The sequence below is a fragment of the Oncorhynchus clarkii genome, chromosome 10, assembly GCF_045791955.1.
Source record: "Oncorhynchus clarkii lewisi isolate Uvic-CL-2024 chromosome 10, UVic_Ocla_1.0, whole genome shotgun sequence".
Taxonomy (NCBI): domain Eukaryota; kingdom Metazoa; phylum Chordata; class Actinopteri; order Salmoniformes; family Salmonidae; genus Oncorhynchus; species Oncorhynchus clarkii.
Genome location: NC_092156.1, coordinates 54,085,750 through 54,113,359, shown reverse-complemented (window position 1 = coordinate 54,113,359; position 27,610 = coordinate 54,085,750). Strand labels below are relative to the sequence as shown.

The 27,610-nt window shown below is 43.3% G+C and overlaps 1 protein-coding gene across 1 annotated transcript; it reads right to left on the bottom strand.

Annotated features, from left to right (window-relative positions):
• Positions 1-101: 101 nt before the first annotated feature.
• LOC139419661 (meiotic nuclear divisions 1 homolog (S. cerevisiae)) lies at positions 102-26,841 on the bottom strand. Its single transcript, XM_071169645.1, has 8 exons — positions 26,777-26,841; positions 25,782-25,847; positions 24,107-24,164; positions 21,602-21,750; positions 19,289-19,363; positions 17,212-17,326; positions 2,957-3,001; positions 102-2,018 (listed from the first exon to the last, which is right to left on the bottom strand). The coding sequence occupies exons 1-8, from the start codon at positions 26,777-26,779 to the stop codon at positions 1,912-1,914; spliced, it is 618 nt and encodes a 205-aa protein (XP_071025746.1). The 5' UTR covers positions 26,780-26,841; the 3' UTR covers positions 102-1,911.
• Positions 26,842-27,610: the final 769 nt, after the last annotated feature.

Here is a 27,610-nt window from a genome sequence, read left to right as displayed (position 1 = left end):
CAAGTGGATGGATTATCTTGGCAAATAAGAATTGCTCACATAAAGGGATGTAAACAAATTTATGCACAAAATTTGAGAGAAATAAGCTTGTTGTACATATGGAACATGTCTGGGATCTTTTATTTCAGTTCAAGAAAGTAACACTTTACATGCTGCGTTTATATATTATATTTTTGCACAGTATAGTAGTAGCAGCACGTCCTACTGGGCGGCAGTAGCCTGGCTGGTAGAAGTGTTGGGCCAGTAACCAAAAGGTTGCTGGATCAAATCTCAGAACCGCCAAGGTAAATATCTATCGTTCTGCCCCTGAGCAAGGCAGTTAACGCCCAACAACTGCTCCCCAGGCACATGGACTTCGAATAAAGTCACCCCCTACACGCCTCTGATTGAGGGGTTTGGTTAAATGCGGAAGACAGTTTTCAGAAGAATGCATTCAGTTTTACAACTGACTAGATATCCCCCTTTCCCTATATATAATAATGCTGAATCTGCTGTAATGAGAAAATGGAATTAGGAATACATTGAACATTTTGAAATACATGAAAAACATGCATAAGAAAGGATAAAGCAGTAAATGATCATTCAAACTGTAGATGTATTGTCACTGCAAAGTGAAGAAATGGGTAGGATCTGTGTGGATACTTTTCATTTTGAACAAATGGGTTGACATTTGACCTCTAGTAGTATAATGGCATCTGGAGAGTCAACTCCATGAGCACATAAATTATAACCATTGTTTGTGCAGTTTGATAAAATCTGTCAAATACAGACAGCAAAAGCACAAAAGTAATTCTGGACCGTTCACGGCAACAATACCCTTTTTGCTCATACCACATTGGAATAAATCGCGGTGTACAGCAGAAAAATGCTGCCCTTTGTTTGAGAGGTTTTCGCCACATTCCAGTTCAGACAGAAAATGAAAGGTGATGCATTCACCCTGTTGCTTGGAAATTCGAGGCATATGAAATCAGTTAAGGTACATGTAGGCCTGTGGAAAACACAACAGTTAAGTAAGATAAAACATAACACTAAGACTTTATTGAAATGTTACCATTCAAATGGATCATCCATTATGTTTTCAACAACAAAACCTGAACACCTCAGTCTAGAAACTGCAGAACCACAAGACCATAAAGCACATTTACAGGGAGTTAATTTATGGAGCTTCTAAATGTTGTGAATTCTAAACATATCCCCACTGTACAGCCAGCCTCCTCAACAATATTTCAGTGGCGCTTCCATTTGTGTTTTGGTGCTCCTTGCGTCACTCTCCACACCACTGCATTGTCAATCACCAAGCACCTTTTGTCCACAACTCTTTTGATTTAAACATGAGATAAGGCAAGTTCAGTCAGTCCTGGTGCCACATGCTTCTTTTGTCAAAGTAAATTATGAAAAGAGAGATAAGGGACATGGGGGGGAGCAAAAACAACATGAGTGGCTGTATTCATTTACATCTGTTTAAATCAGGTAAGATTAGATTTTTAACATCGCATGGGTGTTTGATGTGCTGCCTCTTTTTCTGTGTGTGGAGTGTGTGTGTGTGTGTGTGTGTGTGTGTGTCGAAGTGCTGGACACAGCTAATTTCCGTCAACGACTCTGGGCTCTCGATTTTCATGCAAACAGGTGTCCCAAAAGTAGGCCCCCACCACCACGGAACAGCCCAAAGGTTAGCACAGCGCCTTCTCAGGTTCCACATAAGCAGCATTTGCACCTGCAAGGGCCTTGAGCGAATGCCAAAATTGCAGCTGCTCCGAGTCAACTACGGAAAACATAAGGCTGTTTTTTGGGGGGCTTGCCTGAGTGGACTTAGTGTCCTTTCAACATAAAGTAACATGTTTGACTTGCATTGTGTGCAATGGAGACCACTCATATAACAAAAACAATGAATTAAAATGACAGATTGTGCAGTCAGTCCATGTAATCAAAATCTTCAGGTATCCCAAAGGCTTTATCGATGCGTCCGTCGTCGAAACCAAACTTCCTCTTGGCCCACGACTTGATGGCAAAGACGTTATCTGCGGACAAAAATACAATGATTAGAAAACTACTTTATTAACAAGTGATATTTCTCACTGATCTCATTCATTCAAAACTGACTGTGAAATGAATTATTTGACAAATAGTGAAATTAGACCAATGGGATCAGCGCATATTGGTGTGTTCTCACTTTGATGTATCGCATTATCATTCATCAAAGAGATCAACAACAAATATAACTTAAATTTAAACAATTCTGACGTGACCTCAATGTTGCCAAATGGAGATTTGTTGTAAGTAAATGTTGATCCTATATGAGAAGGTTAGCAGAGCACTTTCCCTCCCTGGGGTCCGCAGGATCAATGGATAGGTTTAATTGCACTTTTAAGTTCACTTGTCGGGCTTAACAATAAACCTAGGCCGGATAACTTTCAAATCGCTAACGTCATGTAATGACACTGTATTTACAGAGTGGGTGGTGGTGTGAACCCTGGGGTGTGTGTGTGCATGCAAGGCTGTGTGTGATAGTGAGTGTATGTGTGTGATATATATATATATATGTGTTTGTTCACCCAGTGTGAAAGGGCCGTAGATTAAGGGGAGTTATCCACTGCAACACGATAGCTAGTATGTAAACACTAAACCTGCTCCTCACTACACACTACCTAGCAGCCCCTAACTCCCTGTAGAGCCTCCCCACGATCATAATCAGCCTGAGGTCACTGGTCGAGCCAGGTTACCGCCGGGTTCACGTAGTGCACACAATGGGGAGTGCTTAGGGCTGCAGTTAGTTAGTAGGTACATTGGGTTTTCAGAACCTTCAGGTGTTGTTTTCTGTGATGGCAAACAAGACCTTTGTCATCACAGAATGGGATTCCCACCACGTTGACTCATCCAACCCAGTGCAATGTCCATAAAGTCTAGCAGTCTGCTCATGTTGTGCGTGTTAGTCAGGTTAGTCTTTCAGTTGACTTACCTGTCCATCTGGACACTGCCTCTTTAGCTGTGACATTGGACTTTCCTGCAAGACACAAACCTACCATCAACACATAGGTACTGTACTTATGCAAAAGTCTGCCATGTTGGACAAAGACCATAAACAAATCAGACATTGAGGGTAGGTATCCCTGACCCAGTGCCTACTTTAAAAGCCCTTTCTAGACATTTGAGCATGCATTTTAGTCCAGGAGTAATCTGGGTTTGGGAAACCAGACGATGCATTTAGTAGAAAACTCTTACATATCACTTGACTACAGGAAACAAAAGGGTACGTTTATACACTACTACACAAACCAGTTTTACTTGAATTGGAGTCGAGCCCTTTGGCTGAACAGTATATTATGCGGGGGAGTGCGTTTCTTTTTCCTATGCTCTGACCAGAGAAATCCCTCCCGCAGTCCGACTCCCCAGCCGTGACGCCGCTTCCAAGCTAATCCATCACCTCGAGCGCACACCAACCACTTTCAATTCCAAAGTGAGAGTTACCCTGTGTGCCCAATCCATTACAGCCCTTTGTGAATAGCCGTGGCTCGGGGGGAGATGGCAGATCAATCTGCTATGTCAGTGTAACATGCTACCCAGCCTAGCGCCGAAGAAAGATTGCAGCGCTGGGGATCCAATTTCTTGGCAGAGGGGCACGGGAGCGCCAGCCAAGGGGGGAGCTGGACCACATAAGCTTGGCCAAAGCCGCATTGTTCGCTGGAAGCCAAGAAACACCTCCGTCTCCAGGGAAAAGATGCCCTCGAAGGAGCCGTTCCTGGATCAGATTTGACACAGGTGATGATATGCTGAGTGGTTATTAGAAGAGAAAAGGAAATCTTGCTTCGGATCAGCAAGTTGAGGCAGGGGGTAACGTGACTTGTACCTTTTGCTGTAGAAACGAATGCAACAGCCATCTGAAATAAATCAAAATGTTATTTCTGTGGCCTGTTTTTTTGGTTTCTCACGCAAGTCACAGGCCTATGTCCCCAAAGAACAAGAACTCAATACGGCTCAATCAGGAAAAAGGACAGAGCTATATCTTTTCACTCTCTTTAACTAGAACTAATTAACCAAACCCATTGAGACCAAAGAATACATACAGTAACTATGTCCAAGTCAACGTACTTACACAGGTTTAATCAAAGGCTGTGTGGGAAATGGTCAAATGAGTAACAATAAGTGAGTCTTCTCATGTAAGAGAGGAAACTAAAACGAAAACGGGTTATGGGGAACAAACTTGACAACATGTCAGAGGCCGCACTTTGAATTGCAAATTTCATTTCCCCTCTTTTGCTTGCTCAACTAGATTTCAATGGCAACTCAAATTTACAAGAAAAGGTTGTATGTGCAAAGAAATAAAAGTGAGCATAAAATGCTCAAGTGTTTAAGTAAGCATACATGTTTAATGTAAGTAAGCATAAATCAAGGTTTATGTCCACACAAATTACTAACAGATTTGACGCTGGTCTAGAAAAACAAAAACATCTGACTTAAGCAATCCTATTGAAGCTGAAAGACCAGGGCCAACTTTATCTGAAATCTATTCTTTACAAAGCACCACGCTATCATAGCACAAAGACACCAAACAAAGCGCTTATGTCAGTCTTAACACTAAACCCTGAACTTATAACAAAGATTAAACGTCCATAGCGGAATGACAGTATATCCATAGCGCCTGTGTGTGTAAATGTTGTCCCTGGCAATAACGGCAAGAGTTGCTGTGCTTTGGAAGGGAGTTCTGTTTAGCGATCCTTGATGTCTCTGAGGCTGGTAAAAGGATAGCAAGTTAAGACAAGCAGCGGTGTAGATCAATTAAAAACTGCTGGAGCTAGTCCAGCTTTAACAACTCTTATTCAGGTTAAAATTGTATATGAGCGTGTTGACTGATACAGGTTTTTAAAGTAATCTGCTCTGAGTTTCACCTACACTGAACACAAATATTAAATGCAGCACTTTCAAAGATTTGAATGAGTTATAGTTCATATAAGGAAATCAGTCAATTGAAATGAATAAATTAGGCTCTAACCTATGGATTTCACATGCCTGGGAATACAGATATGCATCTGTTGGTCACAGATAAAATAAAAAGTAGGGGTGTGGATCAGAAAACCTGTCAGTATCTGGTGTGACCACCCTTTGCCTCATGCAGCACGACTTCTCCTTCGCATAAAGTTGATAAAGCAGTTGATTGAGGTCTGTGGAATGTTGTCCCACTCCTCTTCAATGGCTGTGCGAAGTTGCTGAATATTGGCGGGAACTGGAAAAAGCTGTCGTAGATGTCGATCCAGAGAATCCCAAACATGCTCAACGGGTGACATGTCAAATGAGTATGCAGGCCATGGAAGTACTGGGACATTTTCGGCTTCCAGGAATTGTGTACAGATCTTTGCGACATGGGGCATTATGCTGAAACATAAAGTGATGGCAGCGGATGAATGGCACGACAATGCGCCTCAGGATCTCTGTCTGCCATCTGCATCTGCCTGGTACAGTTGAAACGCTGAAGAGTACACTTCTCCAGCGTGCCAGCGGCCATCGAACGTGAGCATTTGTCCACTGAAGTCGACACCAAACATCAGTCAGGTCAAGATCCCGGTGAGAACGACGAGCACGTAGGTGAGCTTCCTGAGACGATTTCTGACCCTTTATGCAGAAATTCTTCAGTTGTACAAACCCACAGTTTCATCAGCTATCCGGGTGGCTGATCCCAGACGATCCCCCAGGTGAAGAAGTCGCATGTGAAGGCCCTGGGCTGGCGTGGTTACAAGTTGTTTGCGGCTGTGAGGCCAGTTGGACGTACTGCCAAATTCTCTCAAGCAACGTTGTAGGTGGCTTAAGGTAGAGAAATTAACTAAATGATCTGGCAACAGCTCTGGTGGACATTCCTGCAGTCAGCATGCCAATTGCATGCTCCCTCAAAACTTGAGATATCTGTGGCATTGTGTTGTGACATTTTAAGAGTGGCCTTTTCTTGTCCCCAGCACAAGGTGTGACCTGTGTAGTGATCCTGCTGTTTAAAATCAGCTTCTTGATATGCCACACCTGTCAGGTGGATGGAATATTTTAGCAACAGATAAATGCTTATTAACAGAGATTAAAACAAATTTGCGCATGAAATTTGAGATAAGGTTTTTGTACATATGGAAAATGTCTGGGATTTTTTATTTCAGCTCATGAAACATGGGACCAACACTTCACATGTTGCGTTTGTATTTTTGTTCATTATAATAAAAGTAAACTCATACAGTGCTTTTCTGAGTTATGTTACCTTTGACAGCAAAGGTAACAGTTTATTTTTTAAACCCTATTTGGGTCTATTGAAGAACCACATGTTAGATAGAAGTTTTGGACTCCCGAGTGGTGCAGCGGTCTAAGGCACTGCATTTCAGGGCTAGAGGCATCACTACAGACCCTGGTTTGATCCTGGGCTGTATCACAACCGGCGTGATCGGGAATCCCAAAGGGCGGCGCACAATTGGCTGAGCGTTGTCCGGGTCAGAGGGATTGGCCGGGGTAGGCCGTCATTGTAAAATAAGAATATGTTCTTAACTGACTTTCCAAGTGAAATAAAAAAAATGGAATAGAAGTTAGACGTCTCACTCTGGCAGTTAAAATGTGTACATAATTAGTGTATTTTTTGCCATCCTTTTCAATAATGTGAATGTGCTAGGCCCACTCCTCAACCGCTTTTTTGGCGGAGCAATCTGGCCACCTCAACTTAAAATAACCGTGCTACAGCCAGTCACATTTATAGACTCATCTCTCTTCCTGGTATGACAGGAGGTCCCCAACCCAGTCCCTAGCTAAACAGAACTGTCACATTCACATGGCAGAGACATGTACTAGACAGCAGTAAAGACATTCTGGTTGAGTCGGAAGGACATAGGTAGTACATAGATACTCTGAGACCTCTCAATCTCCATGACAACAAAAGACAGCATTGACAGGGGTGAGGCAGAACAGAGTAAATATGAATATATATACAGAAGCATCTTGTTAATGTCTACAGAAGTGCAGGCACCCTCAGGGGTCATGATCCCAGCACTGAGACAAAGGGCAACACCCCAAAGAGCCGAGCAGGAGATCAGCTCTCCAGACCGTCCAGAGTTGCTGCAGTGTGTCTGGGGCTGTTGTTCTTCTGGCTGAGATCATAGGCCTGAGTGTCCACTATAATAAAGTGATTGTCAGTCTATAAGAAAAGCTCTCTGGGCTAGAGAAACTGGGATGGAGACATTTTAGCTCCAGTTTGTACTTCATCTCTACGGAGACTATATCCTGGGAGGAAAGCAGACCTGGTGATCATAAACATTGGCGGATGACACAACTCTGTCTACAGGGTACTCGTTAAGAGGAGAACCTGAGTTTTCAGGGCAAGGATGAAGACTATGCAGAGTGCTGGACCCATTTCTCTACCCGAGAGAAGAATGCAGTGAATTGTACTTCTGGATCTATGAGATGGTAGCCAGCCCATACACAAAAGTTATAAATTGGCTTCTCAAAACAGGAAGGCATCCATGCCAGTGGCTAACTCCTAACTCAAAGCAGACTCACCCGTAGGAACCAAGCCAGCAATGTATGGCTCAGCTGCATTTCTTAACTGCATTGAGTGCTGTTAATGTTTTCCTAATGGTTTTGTATGGATGTCTTATCAATGTCAATTGAAGTACTTTATTTAATTTTAATGTTTGAATTGTACCCCTTGACTGAATACTTAACATGTTAAAAATAAACTAAATAAATTCAGTTTAACCCATAGTTGTATCAAGATCTCTTGAAAGCAAATCTAATAGCTGGTGCTGAAGCTACTCAAGCTTTAAGAAGGGAAATGCAGGTAAAAATGGATATAAGCTTGGTGACTGTACAGGCTTTTCAAATACTCATACTGATGAGGCCGCCTCAAGTTGACAATAACCGTGTTACAGCCAGTCACATATTTTAGACTTTCTCTTCCTTGTATAACACAGGAAGTCCCTAACCGCACAGTTCCATCACACATTCAGATCAGAGACATGTATTAAAAGAGTAGTAGACATTTTGGTTGAATCAGCCAGACATCGGTAGTACATGGAGATGTCAGAGTATCTATGACAACAAAAGACAGCATTGACAGTGGTGAGGCAGAGGAGCGTAAATAGCTACAGCAACATCTTGTCAATACTTACAGCAGTGCAGGCAGCCTCAGAGGCCTTGACCCCTTGACCCCAGCACTGAGACAGAGGGAAACACCCCAAGGAGACAACCAGTATCTCGTTTCGGAGAGCTTAGTGAAAAGAGCTGCTGCAGTGTGTCTGGGGTTGCTATGTATACTTGTACTGGCTGGGATCACAAGCATGCATGTCCACTATAATGGAATGATTTTTGGGTGAGTGTTTTTAGAAACCACTGCTCTGCTGAGAAAGACCAGTTACGGGCTCTGCGCTAGGGCAATATTCTCAAAGGGAATGGAGATATTTCAGCTTCAGTTTCTACTGCCTCTCATGATAGTCAGGGTAGTGTTTATCCTAAATCCTGGGAGGTGTGCAGACAGAACCGTCTAAGAAGAGGAGTAGACCTTGTGACCATAAACAGCAGAGAGGAATAGGCATGCATCTATTAATTCATAGACAAGGGATTCTGGATTGGTCTAACTGACCGAGATGAAGGGACCTGGCAATGAGTTTACAGCACCCGACTGACCACAGTGCGCAAGAGGAGCCTAACAGCTATCAGGGCAAGGAAAAGGACTGTGTGGAGCGAAGGACTTTTATTTCTGCCCCAGAGGAGAGCTGGCATAATACACAATGCAGTGAAATGCGCCTTTGGATCTGTGAGAAAGTAACATATCAATAACTGAAACTCCAAACCCCTCATTGCTAAGGGGCCAACTGCTAAGTCAAAGCAGGCTCACATGTACATTTCGGTTTGAAGTACCACCATTTACTTTTAACACATCCATTGGAGACACTGTATTGCTGAATTTAAAGGATCTGTTCAATGTTTGAGTTTTCAAAGATAAAATGACCTAACACTGCTGGGGTACTTACAGTGCCTTCAGAAAGTATTCATACCCCATGACTATTTCCACATTTTGTTATGTTACAGCCTGAATAAAAATAGATTAAATAGATTTTGTAGAAGCATCTTTGAGTCATCTGTAATTACAGCTTTGAGTCATCTTGGGTATGTCTGTCAGCTTGGCACATCTGGATTTGGTGATTTTCTCCCATTCTTCCTTGCAGAATTTCTCAAACTCTGTTAAGTTAGATGGGGAGCGGCAGGGGAACAACAATCAAGTATTTCCACAGATTTTCAATGCGATTCAAGTCTGGGCTTTGGCTTGACCGCTGAAGGACTTTCATATTCTTGTTCTGAAGCCATTCCAGCGTGGCTTTGGCTGTATGCTTGGGGTCATTGTCCAGTTGGAATGTAAAATCTTTGCCCCAGTCTAAGGTCGTTTGCACTCTGAAGCAGGTTCTCATCAAGGATTTGCCTGCATTTGACTCTTTCATTGTTCCCTCTATCCTTATTAGTCTCCCAGTCCCTGCCGCTAAAAAACATCCCCATAGCATGATGCTGCCACCACCATGCTTCACAGTAGGGATGGTGTTAGACGGGTGATGAGCTGTGCCTGGTTCTCCAGACATAGCGCTTCGCATTCAAGCCAAGGAGTTACTTTGTCTCATCAGCCCACAATCTTTTGCCTAATGACCGGTCTTTCACGTGCCTTTTTGCAAACTCCAGGCATGCCGTCATGTGCCTTTTTCTCCGGAGTGGCTTCCGTTTGGCCACTCTCCCATAAAGCCCAGATTGGTGAAGTGCTTTAGATTGTTGTCCTTCTGGCATGTTCTCCCTTCTCAGCCAAGGAACTCTGTAGTTCTGTCAGAGTGGTCACTGTGTTCTTGGTCACCTCCCTGACCAAGGTTCTTCTTGCCCATTTGCTCAGTTTGGTCAGAGGGCCAGGTGTACTCCAATCAAGTTGTAGTGACATCTCAAAGATGATCAAATTAAATTGGATGCACGTGAGCTCAATTTGTAGTGTCATCGCAAAGGGGTGTGAACACTTATGTAAATGAGATATTTCTGTATTTAATTTAATAGATTTTCTAACATTTCTAAAAACTGGAAACTGTTACTTTCCGTAACACTGGTGGTTTCCTCAATCAACGTCAACAGTCAAGTGAGTCAGCTACTCCCAAGTTGTCTCCCCACTTAAGAGATAACAAAACTACTGGTCATTAAAATATTTAGGCACATATGGGAGTAAAATGGTCACACTGGAGAGCCCTGAAAGTGAGGTAACTTTCTATTAGGAAGTCACAGGTATATTGGAATATGATTGAACAAAATATGAGCTTTTAAGAATGAGTTTCAGTAATTTTGAACATTTGCTTAAAAATGTGGGGAAATAAAAAATAAAAAATGTTTTGCTATTGTTTTCAAAAGGTCAAAGCTATTTTTTGCAATAAAATTAGAGAAAACCATGCAAGAGTACAGTGCAGATGTTTTTTGTTGTTGTTGGGGTAACTCAGTGGCATAAGTAGTGGAGATATCCAAATATCTACGACACCACTGACAGTGGTGATGCATAGGAAAAGATTATGGATCTCCATGTTAATACAGAGACCCTCAGGGGTCATGGTCCTGGCATCAAGGAGCCAACCAAGAGATCAGATGCAAGATGAGAGAGATGATCTTCAGCTCTATGGGCAAGAGCAATATTCTGGATGGAGCCATTTTAGCTCCAGTGTGTACTACATCTCTACTGAGAATAAATCCTGTGGGCAAAGCCAACAAGACTGTCTAAGGAGAGGAGCATGCCTAGTGATCATAAACAGCAGGGATTTATCCATGAATGAATTGACAAGGAATTCTGGATTGGTCTGACGGACAGACACAAAGAAGTGATGTGGAAATGAGTGGACAGCTTCCCACTGACCACAGGGCTGGGGAACCTAACAGTTATCAAAGCAAGGATGAGGACTGTGCAGAGATGGAATTATTTTTGGAGAGTTGGCATGATACACAATGCAGGAAATCTGTGCGAAAGTAGCCTACACATAACTCAAACAGCAAGCTTCTCCAAATACGAGGATTTCAGTGCTAGGGGCTAATTGTTAACTCAAAGCAGACTCACCTGTAAGAGCCAACACAGCAAAGTTTAGCTCAGCTGCATAATATTTACAGTACAGAATAATGTTCATGTTTTTTTACCCTATGGTTTTATATTATACAAATGTCCACTGAGGTTTGTAGTCTATTTGCTTTTAATGTTTTACTTGTATCCCTTGACTGAGTCCTTCAATGTAAAAATGGGATTAATGAATTCAGTTCAACTCCGTTGTATCAAGTGTCAAAATCTCTTGATAGCAAGTCTAATAGTAGGTCCTTAAATGAACCCCTATGCCCACAGCCTTCTGCTAGAACCAGAACCTGACTCTCTAGGGTTGCCTGGTCTTAACACACTGCAGGCTGAATCCACACCCCATTTGAACCTAGACACAACACGGTGTCCTGTAACCTCACGAGAACCACTAGCAGCTTTGGAAATACAATTAGCGTTTCATTGGGTACACTGAGACGATTATCTGAAAATGTACGCAGGGATAAATGCCCAGCCTTGTGGAGCCCCTCCGGCAACGAGACAGCTGCGGGGGGAGACAGAGAAACGGTGGTGAAAGAGAGAAGGGTGAAGCAGTAGTGGCGGAGGTGGAGTCCTCCTTGGCATCCGCCTGCGCCGGGGATTTCGGTTCGCACCGCCGACAATGGTCACCAGAATCAATCAGTTCCTGAAGGACATGTGGGTAAACCCGCTAGCGGGGGGCACTAGAATAGGGGAGGTCCCGCTTATTCTGTCTCCCTCCCTCCATCAATCAATCTGGGGAATCTAGGAGTGCCGTGCGTCTGTAGGATTTGGATCGCGTTATTCGACTTTCACGCCTCATCATTCAGACTTAAGCAGAACACAAACAGGGTGAGGGTTTGACATTTCGCCGTGGACTCGTCTTTCAGCGCTCATGGGACGGGCTGTGGGGGCTACGGTGGGGAGTAGCGGTCGGCATCCACTTTCACCAGGGAGCCACATTAGACGGGCCACAATTAGAAACCAATTCCAGTCCCATTTTGGGGGGGGGGGGGGGGGGGGGATTCAGATACCAGTCAAGACAAATAAGTGATGGGGGGATACCTTCAGTGGTTGCAATGCACAAGAACATGCACATGCTCAGACATACATTAATTCTACACACACACACACACACTGCTACCAGACTCTTATTATGATGGCGAAATACTGTACAATTAACAGCGGTCCCTCAATCATGTGTAAATATTGGACTATAACTTGTGCCTTCCTGCATTACAGTGCCTACAGAAAGCATTCACACTACTTGACTTTTTCCACATTGTGTTGTATAACAGGTTAATTATTTTGGTTACTGGCCTACACACAATACCCCATAATGTCAAAGTGGAATTATGTTTTTCATAATTAAAAATGAAAAGTTAAAATGTCTTGAGTCAGTAAGTATACCACCCCTTTGTTATAGAGCCCCATAGTGGAGGTGTCATAATACCAATAAAACCTAGTGGTCAAACAGGGAAATGGTTCCAATTGTTTTTTTCCCCATAGGGGATTTTCGTGTAGGCTTAACCTGGCGTGACATTTTGATAACCATGTAAATCTATCGGACAAGGTGACTTATCAATATATTCAGCTCTATTTACTCAGATTCGAAAATGATAATTAGCCTCAAAGTAGACGTCATGCAAGACCACAAATCCCTGCAAGCACGTCATCTCTTGCCGACACCTTTGCTAACAGGTATTGTTTCAGTGGAGGCTTCTGAGGGGAGGACGGCTCAGGGAAAGCACGTTTGATACATTCCATTATTATGAGCCATCCTCCCCTCAGCAACATCCACCGTTCTCAGAAGTCATGTGCATACCAGCTGGCTGTTGTGTTCTCGGACATTTTCAATCTCTCCCTAGCTCAGGCCTCTATACCCACCTGCTTCAAGATGTTTGCCATCAACCCTGTGCCCAAGAAAGGGAAAGTAATTGAACTGAATGACTACCGACCAATAGCACTCACTTCAGTCATCATGAAGTGCTTTGAGAGGCTAGTCAAAGACCATATCACCTCCTCCCTCCCCGACACACTCGACCCTCTCCAATTCGCCTACCACCCTGACAGATCCTACGACGACGCAATCGCTGTTGCACTGCACACTGCCCTTACCCACCTGGACAAAAGGATTATACGTATGTGATGTATATGTGAGGATGCTGCTCATCGACTACACTTCTGCCTTCAATACCATAGTGCCCTATAAAGCTCACAGCCCTGGGTCTGAACTACTCCCTATGGAGCTGGGTCCTGGAATTCCTGACGGGCCGACCACAGGTGGTGAAGGTCCCCTCCTGTATCCTCTGTATACCCACAACTGCATGGGTAGTTCCAACTCCATCATCAAGTTTGGTGAAGACACAACATTAGTAGGCCTGATCATAGACAACGAAGAGACAGCCTACAGGGAGGAGGTAGGCACTCTGACAGTGTGGTGCCAGGTAAACAACATCTCCCTCAACGTTAGCAAAACAAAGGAGCTGATTGTGGACTTCAGGAGGAACCAGGCAAGACAAGCTCCCATCCTCATGAACGGAGCCGTCGTTGAGGCGGTCAATAACTTCAGATTCTTCGGCGTACACATCTCAGAGAAGCTGAAATGGTCTAACCCCACAGACACCATTGTGAAGAAGGCACGACAGCAACTCTTCAACCTCAGGATGCTGAAGAAATTTGGCCTGTCCCCGAGGGCCCTCACAGAGTTTGACAGGAGCAACATCGAGAGTATACTGTCAGGCTGCATCACAGCCTGGCACAGCAACTCCACCGAGAACCGAAAGGCTCTTCAGAGGGTGATACGCGCAGCCGAATGCACCATTGGGTACACACTGCCTGCTCAACAGCACAGCTACAACACCAGATGTCGCAGGAAGGCCAAGATGATCATCAGGGACCCCAGACACATCCTTTTCTCCCTGCTTCAAAATCACTCAGACACGGGCAGTACAAAAAGCGGAAAGACTGGCCAATAGTTGCTACCCTCAGCTGCTGAATAGCCACCACTAGTCAGCTACCTGGTCCCCCCTCCTACACCCCAATGGACATTCCCCCCACATTGAATATCCCTTTGAGCACGGGGAAGTTATTAATTATACTTTGATGGTGTATCAATACACCCAGTCACTACAAAGACACAGGCGTCCTTCCTAACTGTTAGGAACTGTTGCCAGAGAGGAAGAGGAAGAGAGAGGAAGAAAACCACTCATGGATTTCACCATGAGGCCAATGGTGACTTTAAAACAATTACAGAGTTTAATGGCTGTGATAGGAGACTGAGGATGGATCAACAACATTGTAGTTAATCCACAATACTAATCTAATTGACAGAGTGAAAAGGAGGAAGAGTTTACAGAATAAAAATATTCCAAAACATGCATCCTGTTTGTAATACTGCAAAAAAATATGGCAAAGCAATTAACTTTGCGTCCTGAGTACAAAGTGTTATGTTTGGGGCAAATCCAATAGAACACATTTCAAGAATAGTGGTGGCTACATCTTGTTACAGGTATGCTTGTAATCGTTAAAGACTGGGGAGTTTTTCAGGATAAAAGAAATAAACTAAATGGAATTAAGCACAGGCAAAATCTGGTTCAGTCTGCTTTCCACCAGACATTGGAAAATGAATTCACCTTTCAGCAGGACAATAACCTAAAACACAAGGCTAAATCACTGGAGTTGTTTACCAAGAAGACAGTTACTGTTCCCGAGTGGCCGAGTTAGTTTTCACTTAAATCTGCTTGAAAATCTATGGCAAAACCTGAAAATGGATGAATAATTGTTTTAATAAATTAATGGGCATATCGTGCACAAAATAAATACTCATAGCTGTAATCGCTGCCAAAAGGTGATTCTAACATGTATTGACTCTGGGGGTTAAATACTTATCTAATAAATATATATTATATGCGTTTTATTTTTCTTATTTATTTTTACAAAATGTTACAATTTTTCTTTTACTTTGAGTCTTGTGTAGATCGTTGACAAAATGACAACAAAATCCATTTGAATCCCACTTTGTAACAAAATGTGGAAAAAGTCAAGGGGTCAATCAATCAAATGTATATATAAAGCCCTTTTAATTAACATCAGCAGATGTCAAAGTGCTGCACAGAAACTCAGTCTAAAACCCCAAACAGCAAGCAATGCAGATGTAGAAACATGGTGGCTAGGAAAACTCCCTTGAAAGGTGGGAACCTAGGAAGAAACCTAGAGAGAAACCAGGCTCTGAGTGGGGGGGGTCCTCTTCTGGCTGTGCTGGGTAGAGATAAGAGTGCATGGTCATTAAGGCCAGATCGTTAAGGGGTGTGAATACTTTCTGAAGGCACTCATGCTAAAATGTTTATTCTATTCTACGGAGCCATTCACCTTGTTCGTATTCGCATCCTTTGTTATTGATGCATTGTGGAGAAGTAACCGACAAGTAAGCATTTCGTTGGGCGGTGTATACTGTGTGTATCCCGTACATACGACTAATACAAACTTGAAAACACACACCTGCTAGGGCCTTCATTGGTACGCCTGCGCCTATTATTTTGATGTGCAGAGCAATTTCACAGGCAAAAATGGAGAGGACCCGTTCAACCCATAAAAGAACAGACTAAAAGACTTCCCTGTCGCGGTAACCACACAGCTGTTGTAGCGGTTTAGCCTTGTGAGTACATCATTGAGAAACCCGCTGTTTTTCCAAGGGGACTCTGTAATGGACATGGGGCCAGCTGTTTCCCCAAGATTCTGTTCAGAGTCTGTGTGTTAAGTCACTCTGGACAGTAACGGCTTCTTCAGTGACACTAGCGAAGGCGTGGAGTGCAGTGTCGGGGCTATTAAAATGACAGCACTCTTCATGTGCTTGACAACTCAATAGCGAGGCCTCGTAGCATCGAGGGACAGGAGAGAGGACGACAAGATAAATCAATCACACATTTAGAGTGTCACATGAGTGCAAATATACACACACACTGAACACACACACACACTAAAGCCACAACGATTCCTTTTTAGACTTCAAATAGTCAATCGCTTGTCATGCCTATACCAGTTGAGAGGTGTGTAAAAATAAACAGTCTATAAACTCAGGACACGGGCAGACCGTTAAAAGCTGTTAATCCCGACCGGTTAAGTTTTGTGCAGGCCCAAGAGGTCAGCCATGTTGTGTACGCAATAACAGCCATGGGCTTAGTCGGAGTTTCTACTTTAAGAGATGGGTTAAACTGAGCAAGACTTGAAACCAGAGAAGTCAAGGAGGGGAAGCATAGATTTGGAAAGGGATAGAACGGGCATTCCGATTCAAAGCCATGTTCCGTAGTGGTAGACCGACTGTGTGGTGCACAAATCTGAGAGCATCTCCACTCCATCATGAGGAGTGTCCTATTTCCTTGTGCTGGACTGGAGCCATGTTCGATCTATCAATTCTATTTCTACGCACTGGAGCAGATCCAGATTTGAGACTTAAGCATGGACTCGTAGGCTACTGGCATGGGGCTGCTTGATTGCTTTCTCCCTCTTGGACGCTGTCCAGGCCTCTCCTCAGCCTCTGGGCTTTTAATAGGAAGGCCTGATGGACAGCTGTGGATCGGGCCATCTGTCCAGATGAGGCACCTGATGTTTCATTGGATTCCCTCCTTTTATTGATTCGATCCAAACTTAATTTGTATGGGGAGATTTCAACAATGGCGAAAGATTGAAGATATACAAAATTGGGGCAAGGTTCAAAATACAGGTAAAATGAGCTTGTGGTTAAAGCAGAAGTTATTGTTGATATGACCTATAAAATACTAAATAGCCTCTTTCTCAAGAACCAAAGGAGTACAGATAAAAGTTAACGCCTGACATTTGGAGGGACATTTTTATTTAACTATGCAGTTAAAAACTCATTCTTATTCACAATGACAGCCTACTCTGGCCAAACCCCAACTACGCTGGGCCAATTGTGCGCCGCCCTATGGGACTCCCATCACGGCCGGTTGTGATATAGCCTGGAATCGAACCAGGGTCTATACTGACACCTCTAGCACTGAGATGCAGTGTCTTAGACCGCTGTGCCGCTTGGGAGCCTGAGTGAGCACTTCGAGAGCACACTTCAAGAAAAAACGGTCTGATTATTGGGACGCAGCCTCCTTTTTTTGAGAGGCTGGTTACAGGGTACTCACTCATCTCCTCGATCACTTCTGGGTCACACTCCCTGTACTTCTCCAGCTTTGACTTCAGATGACTCCTCTTCTCCCTCAGAGCCTGCAGCTCCTTTAGAAGAGAGGCCCGCTCCTCCTTTATAGGTGGACACACACACGTGAAAATCCAAAGACACACACACATTACGTACACACAAACATATGCACAAGTATGCACACACCAAGTCTGCAAACACATATTCGGGCAGGGAATTGCCAGGTATCTCACGATACGATATTATCACCACACTTAGGTGCAATATGATATGTATTGCAATTCTCACGATTCTATATGTATTGCGATTCAATACTGTGATTTCATTGCAATTCGATGTTCCAAACATATTGCTCGCCATTTTGATCAGTCAGGGAAATAGAAGTGTTGGAAACAAAATTGGCTCCCCATTTAAAAAGATGGAGAACCAGCTATGAAGGAAGGTGTTTTGGTGCAGGTACAATATTGCAATATTGTCAAAACAATACATTGTCAAAAACAATATCTCAAAATGTAACTATTGACCCCCTCAATTGCTAACACTAAGGAAAGTACTCAGACCCGTTGACTTTTTCCACATTTTGTTACATTACAGCCTTATTCTAAAATGGATTCAATAAAAATCCTCAGCAATCTACACACAATACCTCATAATGACAATGTAAAAACAGGTTTATAGAAATAAATATGAAAGGGAAACACTTTATTAACAATACATAAGTATTCAGATCCTTTGCTCTGAGGCTCGAAATTGAGCTCAGGTACAGCCTGTTTCCATTGATTATCCTTGAGATGTTTCTCCAACTTGATTGGAGTCCACCTGTGGTAAATGTAATTGTTTGGACATGATTTGGAAAGGCACACACCTGTCTATATAAAGGTCACAAAGTTGACTGTGCATGTCAGAGCAAAAACCAAGACATGAGGGTGAAGGAATTGTCCGTAGAGTTCCAAGACAGCATTGTGTCGAGGCACAGATCTGGGGAAGGGTAACAAAACATTTCTGCAGCATTGAAGGTCCCCAAGAACACAGTGGCCTCCATCATTCTTAAAATGGAAGAAGTTTGGAACCACCAAGACTCTTCCTAGAGCTGGCCATCCGGACAAACTGAGCAATTGGGGGAGAAGGGCCTCGGTTAGGGAGGTGACCAAGAACCCCATGGTCACTGACAGAGCTCCAGAGTTCCTCTGTGGAGATCGGAGAACCTTCCAGAAGGACAACCATCTCTGCAGCACCCCACCAGTAAAAACCACATGGCAGCCCGCTTGGAGTTTGCCAAATAGCACCTAAAGGACTCTCAGACCATGAGAAACAAGATTCTCTGGTCTGAAGAAAACAAGATTTAATTATTTGAACTGAATGCCAAGCGTCACGTCTGGAGGAATGGTAGTGGCAGCATCACTGTTTTTCCAGAGGCAGGGACTGGGAGACTAGTCAGGATCAAGGGAAAGATGAACGGAGCAAAGTACAGAGAGATCCTTGAGATCCTGCTCCAGAGCGCTCAGGACCTCAGACTGGGGCGAAGGTTCACCTTCCAACAGGACAACGACCCTAAGCACACAGCCAAGACAACGCAGGAGTGGCTTCGGGACAAGTCTCTGAATGTCCTTGAGCGGCCCAGCCACAACACAGACTTGAACATCTCTGGAGAGACCTGAAAATAGCTGTGCAGCAACGCTCCACATCCATTTTTTTATTCTTAATTTATTAACAAACATTTCTAAAAACCTATTTTTGCTTTGTCATTATGGGTTTGTGTGTGTAGATTGATGAAGGGGAAAAAAAAACTATTTAATCCATTATAGAATAAGGCTGTAACGTAAATGTGGAAAAAGTCAAGGGGTCTGAATAATTTTCCAAATGCACTGTATATGCAACACACACACCTACCCCTCTCACTGGTGTGGATTATAGTCCTTTAACTTACAATATGAAAACAAATCACTCATCATTAACAAATTCATACGTCTTAATGTAAGACACTCAGTTTCAGTGATAAAATGAAGGATAATAAACAGCCTTCTTTCCCTTTAAGGTTGGCATGTGCGCATAAATGTACTTACTGTATCTTCACGTCCTACTTTTGCTTTGTCGACAGCCTGCTGCAGAGACATCTTCCTTTGTTTCGCCTCGGTATGCTATGGCGAGAAAGGAGATCTTGAATGAACACAATATTTAACACCATATTTAATTTTCACATCAATGTTGTGTTTTGTGGGCTTCAACTTGACACATGTAGCTAGCTACTCATCACGCACATTAATATATAAAAAAAATAATGCACATAACTAAATATCATACGTTATCTAATTCTTAAATTGTACATAGGCTAGGGCGATATACCATTTATAATGAATATCCGAGTACTTCGAAATACCAACGGTATTATTTTCAATACCTGCAGGGGTGCGTGCTACTTATACATAGAACTATAAGACAGCTAAGATGTGTCAAATAAATTATATCCAGCTCAGGGCTCCAGCTATGCATTTGGTTTTCTAGCTAAGTAGCGAAATGTCAAGATCAAGCTTCTTGGTTACAGCAGTGACATTCAATCTCCTCCTGGATCAAAATACATGTTACCTATATTGTTTTGTGTGTCAAAATAAATAGTGCCCCTTGTGCGCACTTCTGGTAATACCGTAAACACGGGTATGAAAACCTGGCAGCTATAATATTTGCACTGGCTAGTATTCTTACACATTGGCATGGGCTGTGTCCCTACACAGGAAACAGGGTGTCATTTGGGGCACGTTAATTGACATCTCTTTATACATCATAACTCGCATTAAAACGGTTTGTATTCAAAAGTTCAGACGGTGATAAAACAATAGTTATTGTATTAAAATACAATTTTACTAAAACTGTATAGACTACAAAACAAACAGTCCCTCCCCTTCCTTGTACTCTGTTTATGGAATAAGACACGGGAAGGTTCTCATATAAATAAGTCACTGATAAAGCATCACATATTCACGCCACTGTGTTTAATTTCCAACTCGGCGGCGGCCGCATCAGTGGCACCACTGGCGACCAGAAGTGGTTTATTCGCCGCAGAGTACACACCTTCACCACGTCTGGTCTGTGGCGTGGAGCTGGGGATCTGGGTCATCACGAGGAGGAAATGCTATCGAGAGGACCACCAAGTGACACTGGCGCCTGTGACAAGCCACACCACCTTCATCGCCGCTACTGATAGCGAGTCCGCCACCCCCCACAACTCTGCAATGAGACTATTAGGACTTAGATGTAGGCTACTTTGGTTCTGAACCTAGAGCCTCTTGTGATCATGACCAAATGAGATACTGCGTTGAAAATGTACTCCTTACTTATTCGTTATTTTGTTGGGGATAGAGATAGCGAGAGAAAGACAGGAAAGATGGGAGAGAAGATTGTGCCAGAAGGGTGTGGGCTGGATTTCGAACACACGCCGACATGGTAGGATGTGTATGTGCTCTGAAGACAGCGGTCTTAACCGTTCCCCTCAAACTCAACTCTAGAAACATTTTAATTTAGTCTTCACAGTCAATATTTTATTATTTTGAAGATTTGTAAAGTGCAATTTGATGAACAAATTGAAATTTTGATCACACAACATGTGATCAGTAAGTCTTATCGCCTGTTTGAGTGTAGTAGTAATTCCTCCCACTTACAATAAAAGCAAATGCTTTACTGCAAACAAGTGTGCCTGCTTGGTGTGCTAGCTACAGAAACCAGAGTACAGTTAACCACAGCTCTGAGAACAGAGAACGCATTTGGGATAGAAAATGCACCGGTCTGTCTGTGGGCTTGAGACTATGCAGACAAGGGCTACATCCCAAATGGCACCCTATTCTCTATGTAGTACAGTACTTTTGACCAGGACACATAGGGTTATTTAGTTAAGTATATCCAATAAGGTCCTGGTCAGAAGAAGTGCACCAAGTAGAGAATAGGGTACCATTTGGGACACAATCCTGGTACGTGAGGTCTATAGGCCTAAGATGTTCTGTAATAAGAACCATGTGAGTCACAGCGTGAACTCCATAAAGAGTCTAGCAAGCTGTTAAAACTGGAGGGGAGGAGAGGCCAGTAGACCTGCAGCATTAGGTTAAGGTTAGAGGTCAGATGGGGGAGTGACCGTGTACTTTGCCCTGTTGAAAACCAATATACACCCCCCCCCGCGGTGTCAGTAGGGTTACAAAATTCCAGAAACAAAGAAGACAGATCACACTATTGAGGGGGCAGTCCCACTCTCATAGCGTTTATTGGATAGGATAAATAGAGGAAAGAAAGTTGCTGTAGCAGTGAGTCGGATTCTAACCCGTGCTGCAGCGGTATGCTCTAGAGGCAGTGGCTTAGACCGCTAGACCACAATACACCCCTGTTATAATCACCTGCTTGTCCAGCTCCTCCAACCTGCGCTTGCGGGCGTGCAGGGCCTTGCTGGGGAAGGCCCAGTAGTAGTTGGAGGTGCCCACTCTCTCACAGTCCACCATGTTGTCATCCACCAGACTCTGGAGAACCTCCTTCACTGACATGGGTGCTGCAGACAGGAGGAGAGAGGCAAGGGCTCTTTCTCAGTTAATCTTTCCTGGGTTTGTCGCATCCTCTGTCCTCACCTTCTCAAAACCCATTGGAGAAAAAAGGTCAGAGTGGAGGGACCTTGGACCATCTCCTCCAATACGACTGAAAAGGATGTGAGGAATCACGGAAAGGTGAATTCACGTAGAGCCCAGGAATGTGTTAGTGCCCTAGTTCCCTAATGATCAATTCACACTCCATAAGAAAACAACTGGATTTGTTTCAAATCTTCATATTACTGAGTAAAGCCCATTATACTAACCAGCCTCATATAGCGTCGATCTTCCAACTCTGTGGTCCAGATGTCCCGAGACCAGAATAAAGCTACATCCCAAATGGCATCCTATTCCCTATATAGTGCACTACTTTAAACCAAAGTGCTAATGACCCCTGGTCAAAAGTAGTACACTAAATAAGGAATAGGGTGCCATTTGGGATGCAAACCTAGCCCACTCATCTACCACATAATCGCTTTACATTCATTACAACAATAAGGTCCGGGACTCTTGTGTATTCCCTCCCTCTCTTAACTGATCCCAAATCAGCCGAGAGTAATAGAGGGCTTACGAAGTTGCCCCTAGAAGTTGATTTTGTGTCAGTTTAGCATTTTCCCCACAATGGTTAAGGATATTTTGGGGGAGGGGACGCTGGTCCTAGATCTGTACCCAGAGGAAACTTTACCTCCGAGCGTAATAGAACGTTCTTACATCTGGAACGAGGGCGGCTGGTGAAATGCGATAGTCCAACATCATGGACTGTTCTGTTCCTCTGCCGTAGCACTAATAAAGTTGATCTGGTGTGATTTGGAGCTAGTTGTGTTAAAGGGAAAGTTCAGTATTTTACAACTTAAAGTTAGATGGCTCCACATCCTGAAAGTAGTCTTACGGCCAGGAGAAACTGTAATCCATTGTTCCGTTTTCTCTAAACAGCCACTACAAACTTTAGCTATACTTAGTATACTGTGTATATGTAAAGCACTGAATTTCTACTTTAAGTACTGGGAGGATGTTGTGCAGCAGGGAGAATCAAACTAATGGGCCCTGTTCAAGCAAACTCTGGAACGAGGATTTCAGGGGCCTCATTTATCAAACATGCTTAAATTTCTCGAGTCTGGCACATCTGGACTTGCTAGTTTCTCGTCTCTGTCTCGCTCGTTTGCCTCTCTCTCTCTCTCTCTCTCTCTCTCTCTCTCCCCCATTGCTCGCTCTCTCTCTCCTGGGGCCTTTTGAAAATATATAATTCCTTCAAATAATCACTGATATAACATAGCTGAATTGGTGGAAGGCAATGTAGTTGAATCCTTGGTTTCGTTAATCCAATGAATTGAAATGAGTGATTAGGCTACATCAAGGAAAAGGATGGATGCATTTTCAACGTATTCAAAGAGGGCCCCTGATCTCACTCTCTCCCACTAGCTCCCTTTCTCATTCTCTCCCTCCTTCCCTCTCTGCTGTGTGTGATAAACTGCTGTGTATATCACACAGTCCCCCTCCTCCCACCCTGCCCCCGTAACTACATCCTGATGCCAGAGCAGGGCCTTTAAAAACATGTGATTCCAATCAGTCGTGAGCAGCCCGATCAAGTTCCCCCAAATTAATGTAACGTCCACTGTAAAAAAAAAAAAGAAAGAAAAAAAGGAAAATAACGTCCCTTTTGGGTGCGTACCAAAACAGCACGGCTTTGTTTCTCTATGGGACCAGCACTTAAAACATGTACTTTTCATTGAAGTTCTCTCTCTCTCTATATACACAGACACACTCACGCAACATGTAAAGGGTTCATTGTGTGTTCAAGCAAATGCAGTTCAGCCCATACCCAAACTTGGCCGTTTCATCTGTATCATTGCTATGAGAAGTTAGTGCCTTTTGGCAGTAATGTCGTCCCACTCCATACTACAGCCTAAATATGGGATGAATCATAGTGGTTAGGGCTAGACTCGGTTGCCAAGACAATGATGTCGGGACCATTTTACCATTATGTTGTTATGGGTGCATGAGGGCACCTTTCTGTGTTGACACAGACCGCACATTCATGGGAAGAAAATGACGCGGAACTACTTCAAGCATCCGCAGAATGCTCGGCCCAAAAACATTAACCCTATTAAATTCAAGAGGGGGAAAAAAACGACTTCTGGGAATTTTAGTACGCCGGTCTTAAAGATTTGGGATCCTTATGCCGTCACTGAGTAGAAAAGGCACCTTGGCATCGCAGGGAAATGTTTTAATTTCATGTTTTATTTATATAGAAAATAAATCACGAGTCCCGGGTTTCACTTGTAAAACGATCCATCTGGTTCGTCTCAATGAATCATTACTCACTTATTCCTTTAGTCTTGGGGGCGATTTTCTCGATGTCCTTCAGCTGAAACACCTCTTTCTGGTGAGAAAGACAAAAAAAAAACAACTCCATACTACTATATATATTTATGTATGAGCAAGTTAGAGAGGGTACCTTTTCAACTAGGCCATAAGATAAAACACCTACAGGCCATATGCATGCATTCATCCATTTATTGGTGTTGCTTCAAATCAAAGAGGAAAACGTTATAGGATACCAAAACCGGTTTAGGCCTATAAGATGATCAAACATGATATGAAGTATGCTTTACACCTAGAAATGAATTCTATTTCTATGGTTTTAAACCTTTAAGTGACCAGTAAGAGTGCGACAAAGAGGAAATCCCTGCAGACTTGTCAAACTGCAGACTTCCAGTTTCTTGCCGTTATTGTTCACCGGTGAAAATGGAGTTGGTTGGGACATCTTGGTAACCCGGTTCCCGCTATTCAACCCCAGTGTGCGTCGGCGTCGCACATGCCACCCTATTCCCTCTATGTAGTGCGCTACTTTTGACCAGGGTCTATAGGGTTCTGGTCAAAGGTAATAAATAGGGAAAAGGGTGCAATTTGGGGTGTATTTTGGGTTTGGCTCAGTTTCAAAAGCCTACGTAGAACCGATATTTCCCATGGGCAGAATTTCATGTTCAAACTAACTTTACTCTGAATCAGCAATACAGCATGTACCGTCCTGAAAACCTCTTCTACTGGTTAACCCCAGCTTAGAAACCAAGTTCCCTGCCCCAACATGTCCAAGGGTGTTTCACACTAGAGGGAGAGCCTGTGTGTGTGTGTTTGAGAGAAGGAGGCACGCTCAAGGTGCTGTGTTTGGTCTGTTTACTTTAGCTCAGGTGTCATAGCCAACCCTGGCATCCGCAGCAGCTTTCTAACTGCAGTGCGAAACCAGCCCCCGGTTTCACCAACTGACTCAAAACGCCCACAATCACACTACTCTCCATGGATACTCTTGGACCTCCATACACAGCTTGAAGTGAAACGGCATGTGTGTTATGAAATAGACATAAGTGTCAAATTACTAAAGGGATAGTTCACCAAAAATGACATTGGTTTCCTTACCCTGTAGACCAGTTTCCCAAACTCGGTCCTCGGAAACCCCAAGGGGTGCACGTTTTTGTTGTTGTTGCTGTAACACAAACAACTGATTCAAATTATCAAAGACTGAATGGTTGATTATTTGAGTTACCTGTGAAGAGCTCGGACAAAAAACAAAACGTGCACCGAGTTTGGGAAACCCTGCTGTAGTGAAGTCTATGGAGAAGATAAGGTATGACAGCAATTCCTGCTTTGGTTTTAGTTTCCCTGGCACCGTTTCCACATGCTAACATTTTTTATTTTTTTTATTTTTTTTTTATTTTACCTTTATTTAACCAGGCAAGTCAGTTAAGAACAAATTCTTATTTTCAATGGCGGCCTGGGAACAGTGGGTTAACTGCCTGTTCAGGGGCAGAACGACAGATTTGTACCTTGTCAGCTCGGGGGTTTGAACTCGCAACCTTCCGGTTACTAGTCCAACGCTCTAACCACTAGGCTACCCTGCCGCCCACCCATTTAAGAATTTGTGGCACAAATCCCATTCACGTTATGGGATCGATTAGCAAGGACACTAATGTTGTTTTGGTGAACTATTCCTTTAACTCACTGTCTCGAAGAAAATCTCCATCATGCGTGTCCTCTTCTCCTCATGACTGAGACCTTTTTTTTTGGACTGCAAGACAAAAATAGAGAATAAATAGAATAAGTCAGTCATAAAGTGGCAATCTGTAAATGGTATATACATATTTGGACTTTCAAAATTGATTCTTGAAAGTCATTCACTGATTCTTGAAGAATTGAACATATAAATTCCTCATGAGCAGCTCAGTTCAACTGTCATAGCCCATCAGAACCCAATATAAATTGTAAAACTGTATAGCCTCAAAACATGGTTAAAACTATCATTTTTATCTCAAGGATGGTCAGTCATTGCATCCGACTTGGCTATACAGCATTTACTGAGATGCTGCCTCAGCAGACTTTTGGGCTTCATACTTCTTGCGATTAGAAGAGCAGCGCTATTGTGAAGGAAGTTGTCAAGGAAGTAAGTTCGTGTTTATACTCGACCTCCCCCCAAACCTACCCGTGTACAGAGCTTTTCATACCATCTACACGAAGATTCCCGACCACATTTTCGGATCAAACATACATTTGGCTTTTTAGCCTAAATCTCTCCATCCCTCAGCGATTTACAAAAACAGAGGTGGGGTTGACATTGCACCCCCCCCTTTTAAAAGACACATAAACAATGTGCCTCTTGACATATTAGTGTAAATTAAGCTTCGCAGACTTTCGCTGAGGGGCCGTGGCAAGCTCGGAGGAGCATGTGAACATAAATAAACGCCAACCACATATAACATAACATAGTCCTAGCTAGCATATGGACGCAACAGGTTTTTTTTTAGCAGAGACATGCCAAGCTAGCATACATGCTAGTTCGTTTTAGCTGAGTGTGCTAAACTAGCTATAGTATATACTTCGCTAGCTACTGTAGAGTTCAGCCAAAGCTTCTTCAACTGGCTATCTAGCTGAGCCAGTTAGCCCGTGTGCCATTCAAATGGAGCAAGGGTGTTGACTGTAAAAAGGGTATAACTAACTTACCATTATGCAATGTAAATAACCTACACGGACCGCGCTTATCCTTCAGTGCAAGCAATAAGTTTCCCGCGGTAGTTCAAAGGTGGTCGACAAGGGAAGGGAGGGCGGGGTATTACACTCGTCTCATACCCTGGCGCCGCCTGTTGGCTGTTTAGGAGAGCTACAGTCCTACACAGTACAGTTTACTATGGTTATGATCAGAGATGTAGTGATGGGAAAAGAATGTGCCGAGTAAAACTCTGATTGCAGATCGAGGTGGTAAATGTAACGTTCCCTATACTTTCAATGCATTTTTTTCTGCAAGAGGTGGGTGAACTGTTAGGCAAAAAAAAGGTGCGTAAACTGCTTTTACTACCCAGTGTTTCCCATTCTCTGTCCTGCCCCCCGTGAAAATTTAGTTGTTTTTTTTGCCGTTGCACTACACAGCTGGTTCAAATAACCAACTCATCATCAAGCTTTGATTATTTGAATCAACTAGTGTTGTGCAAGAGCAAAAATCAAAACGCGCACCAGGACCAAGTTTGGGTCACCCTGCACTTCACCAATGATGTATATAAACCCTGGATTGCTGATGGATGTATTGGCCATATTGGCACTCCTCAGAAGAAGCAGTCCTCAATTCAATCTTTCAAGGACAACATGTTTCAAATATTTGTATATAATGATGATGCTCATGTCTCCGCACCTAACAATGTGCCATCTCAATGGTTGAAAGGCAGGCGACAAGCTTAGGTCAAAAATGAATGAGCCCATGGAAACGCATTTGATTTATTTGACCGATTTTGGCGAAAGGAAAACCTCTCGCTTCACTTCTTCCTCTGATGTGTTGAAGTATTT

Excerpts from the sequence above, each read along its gene's own strand:
- LOC139419661 (XM_071169645.1), bottom strand. Across the intron at positions 17,327-19,288 it reads AAGTAGGACGTGAAGATACA|GAGGAGCGGGCCTCTCTTCT; the intron begins GTAAGTACATTT and ends CCACCTATAAAG. Across the intron at positions 3,002-17,211 it reads AGAAGTGATCGAGGAGATGA|GAAAGTCCAATGTCACAGCT; the intron begins GTGAGTACCCTG and ends TGTGTCTTGCAG.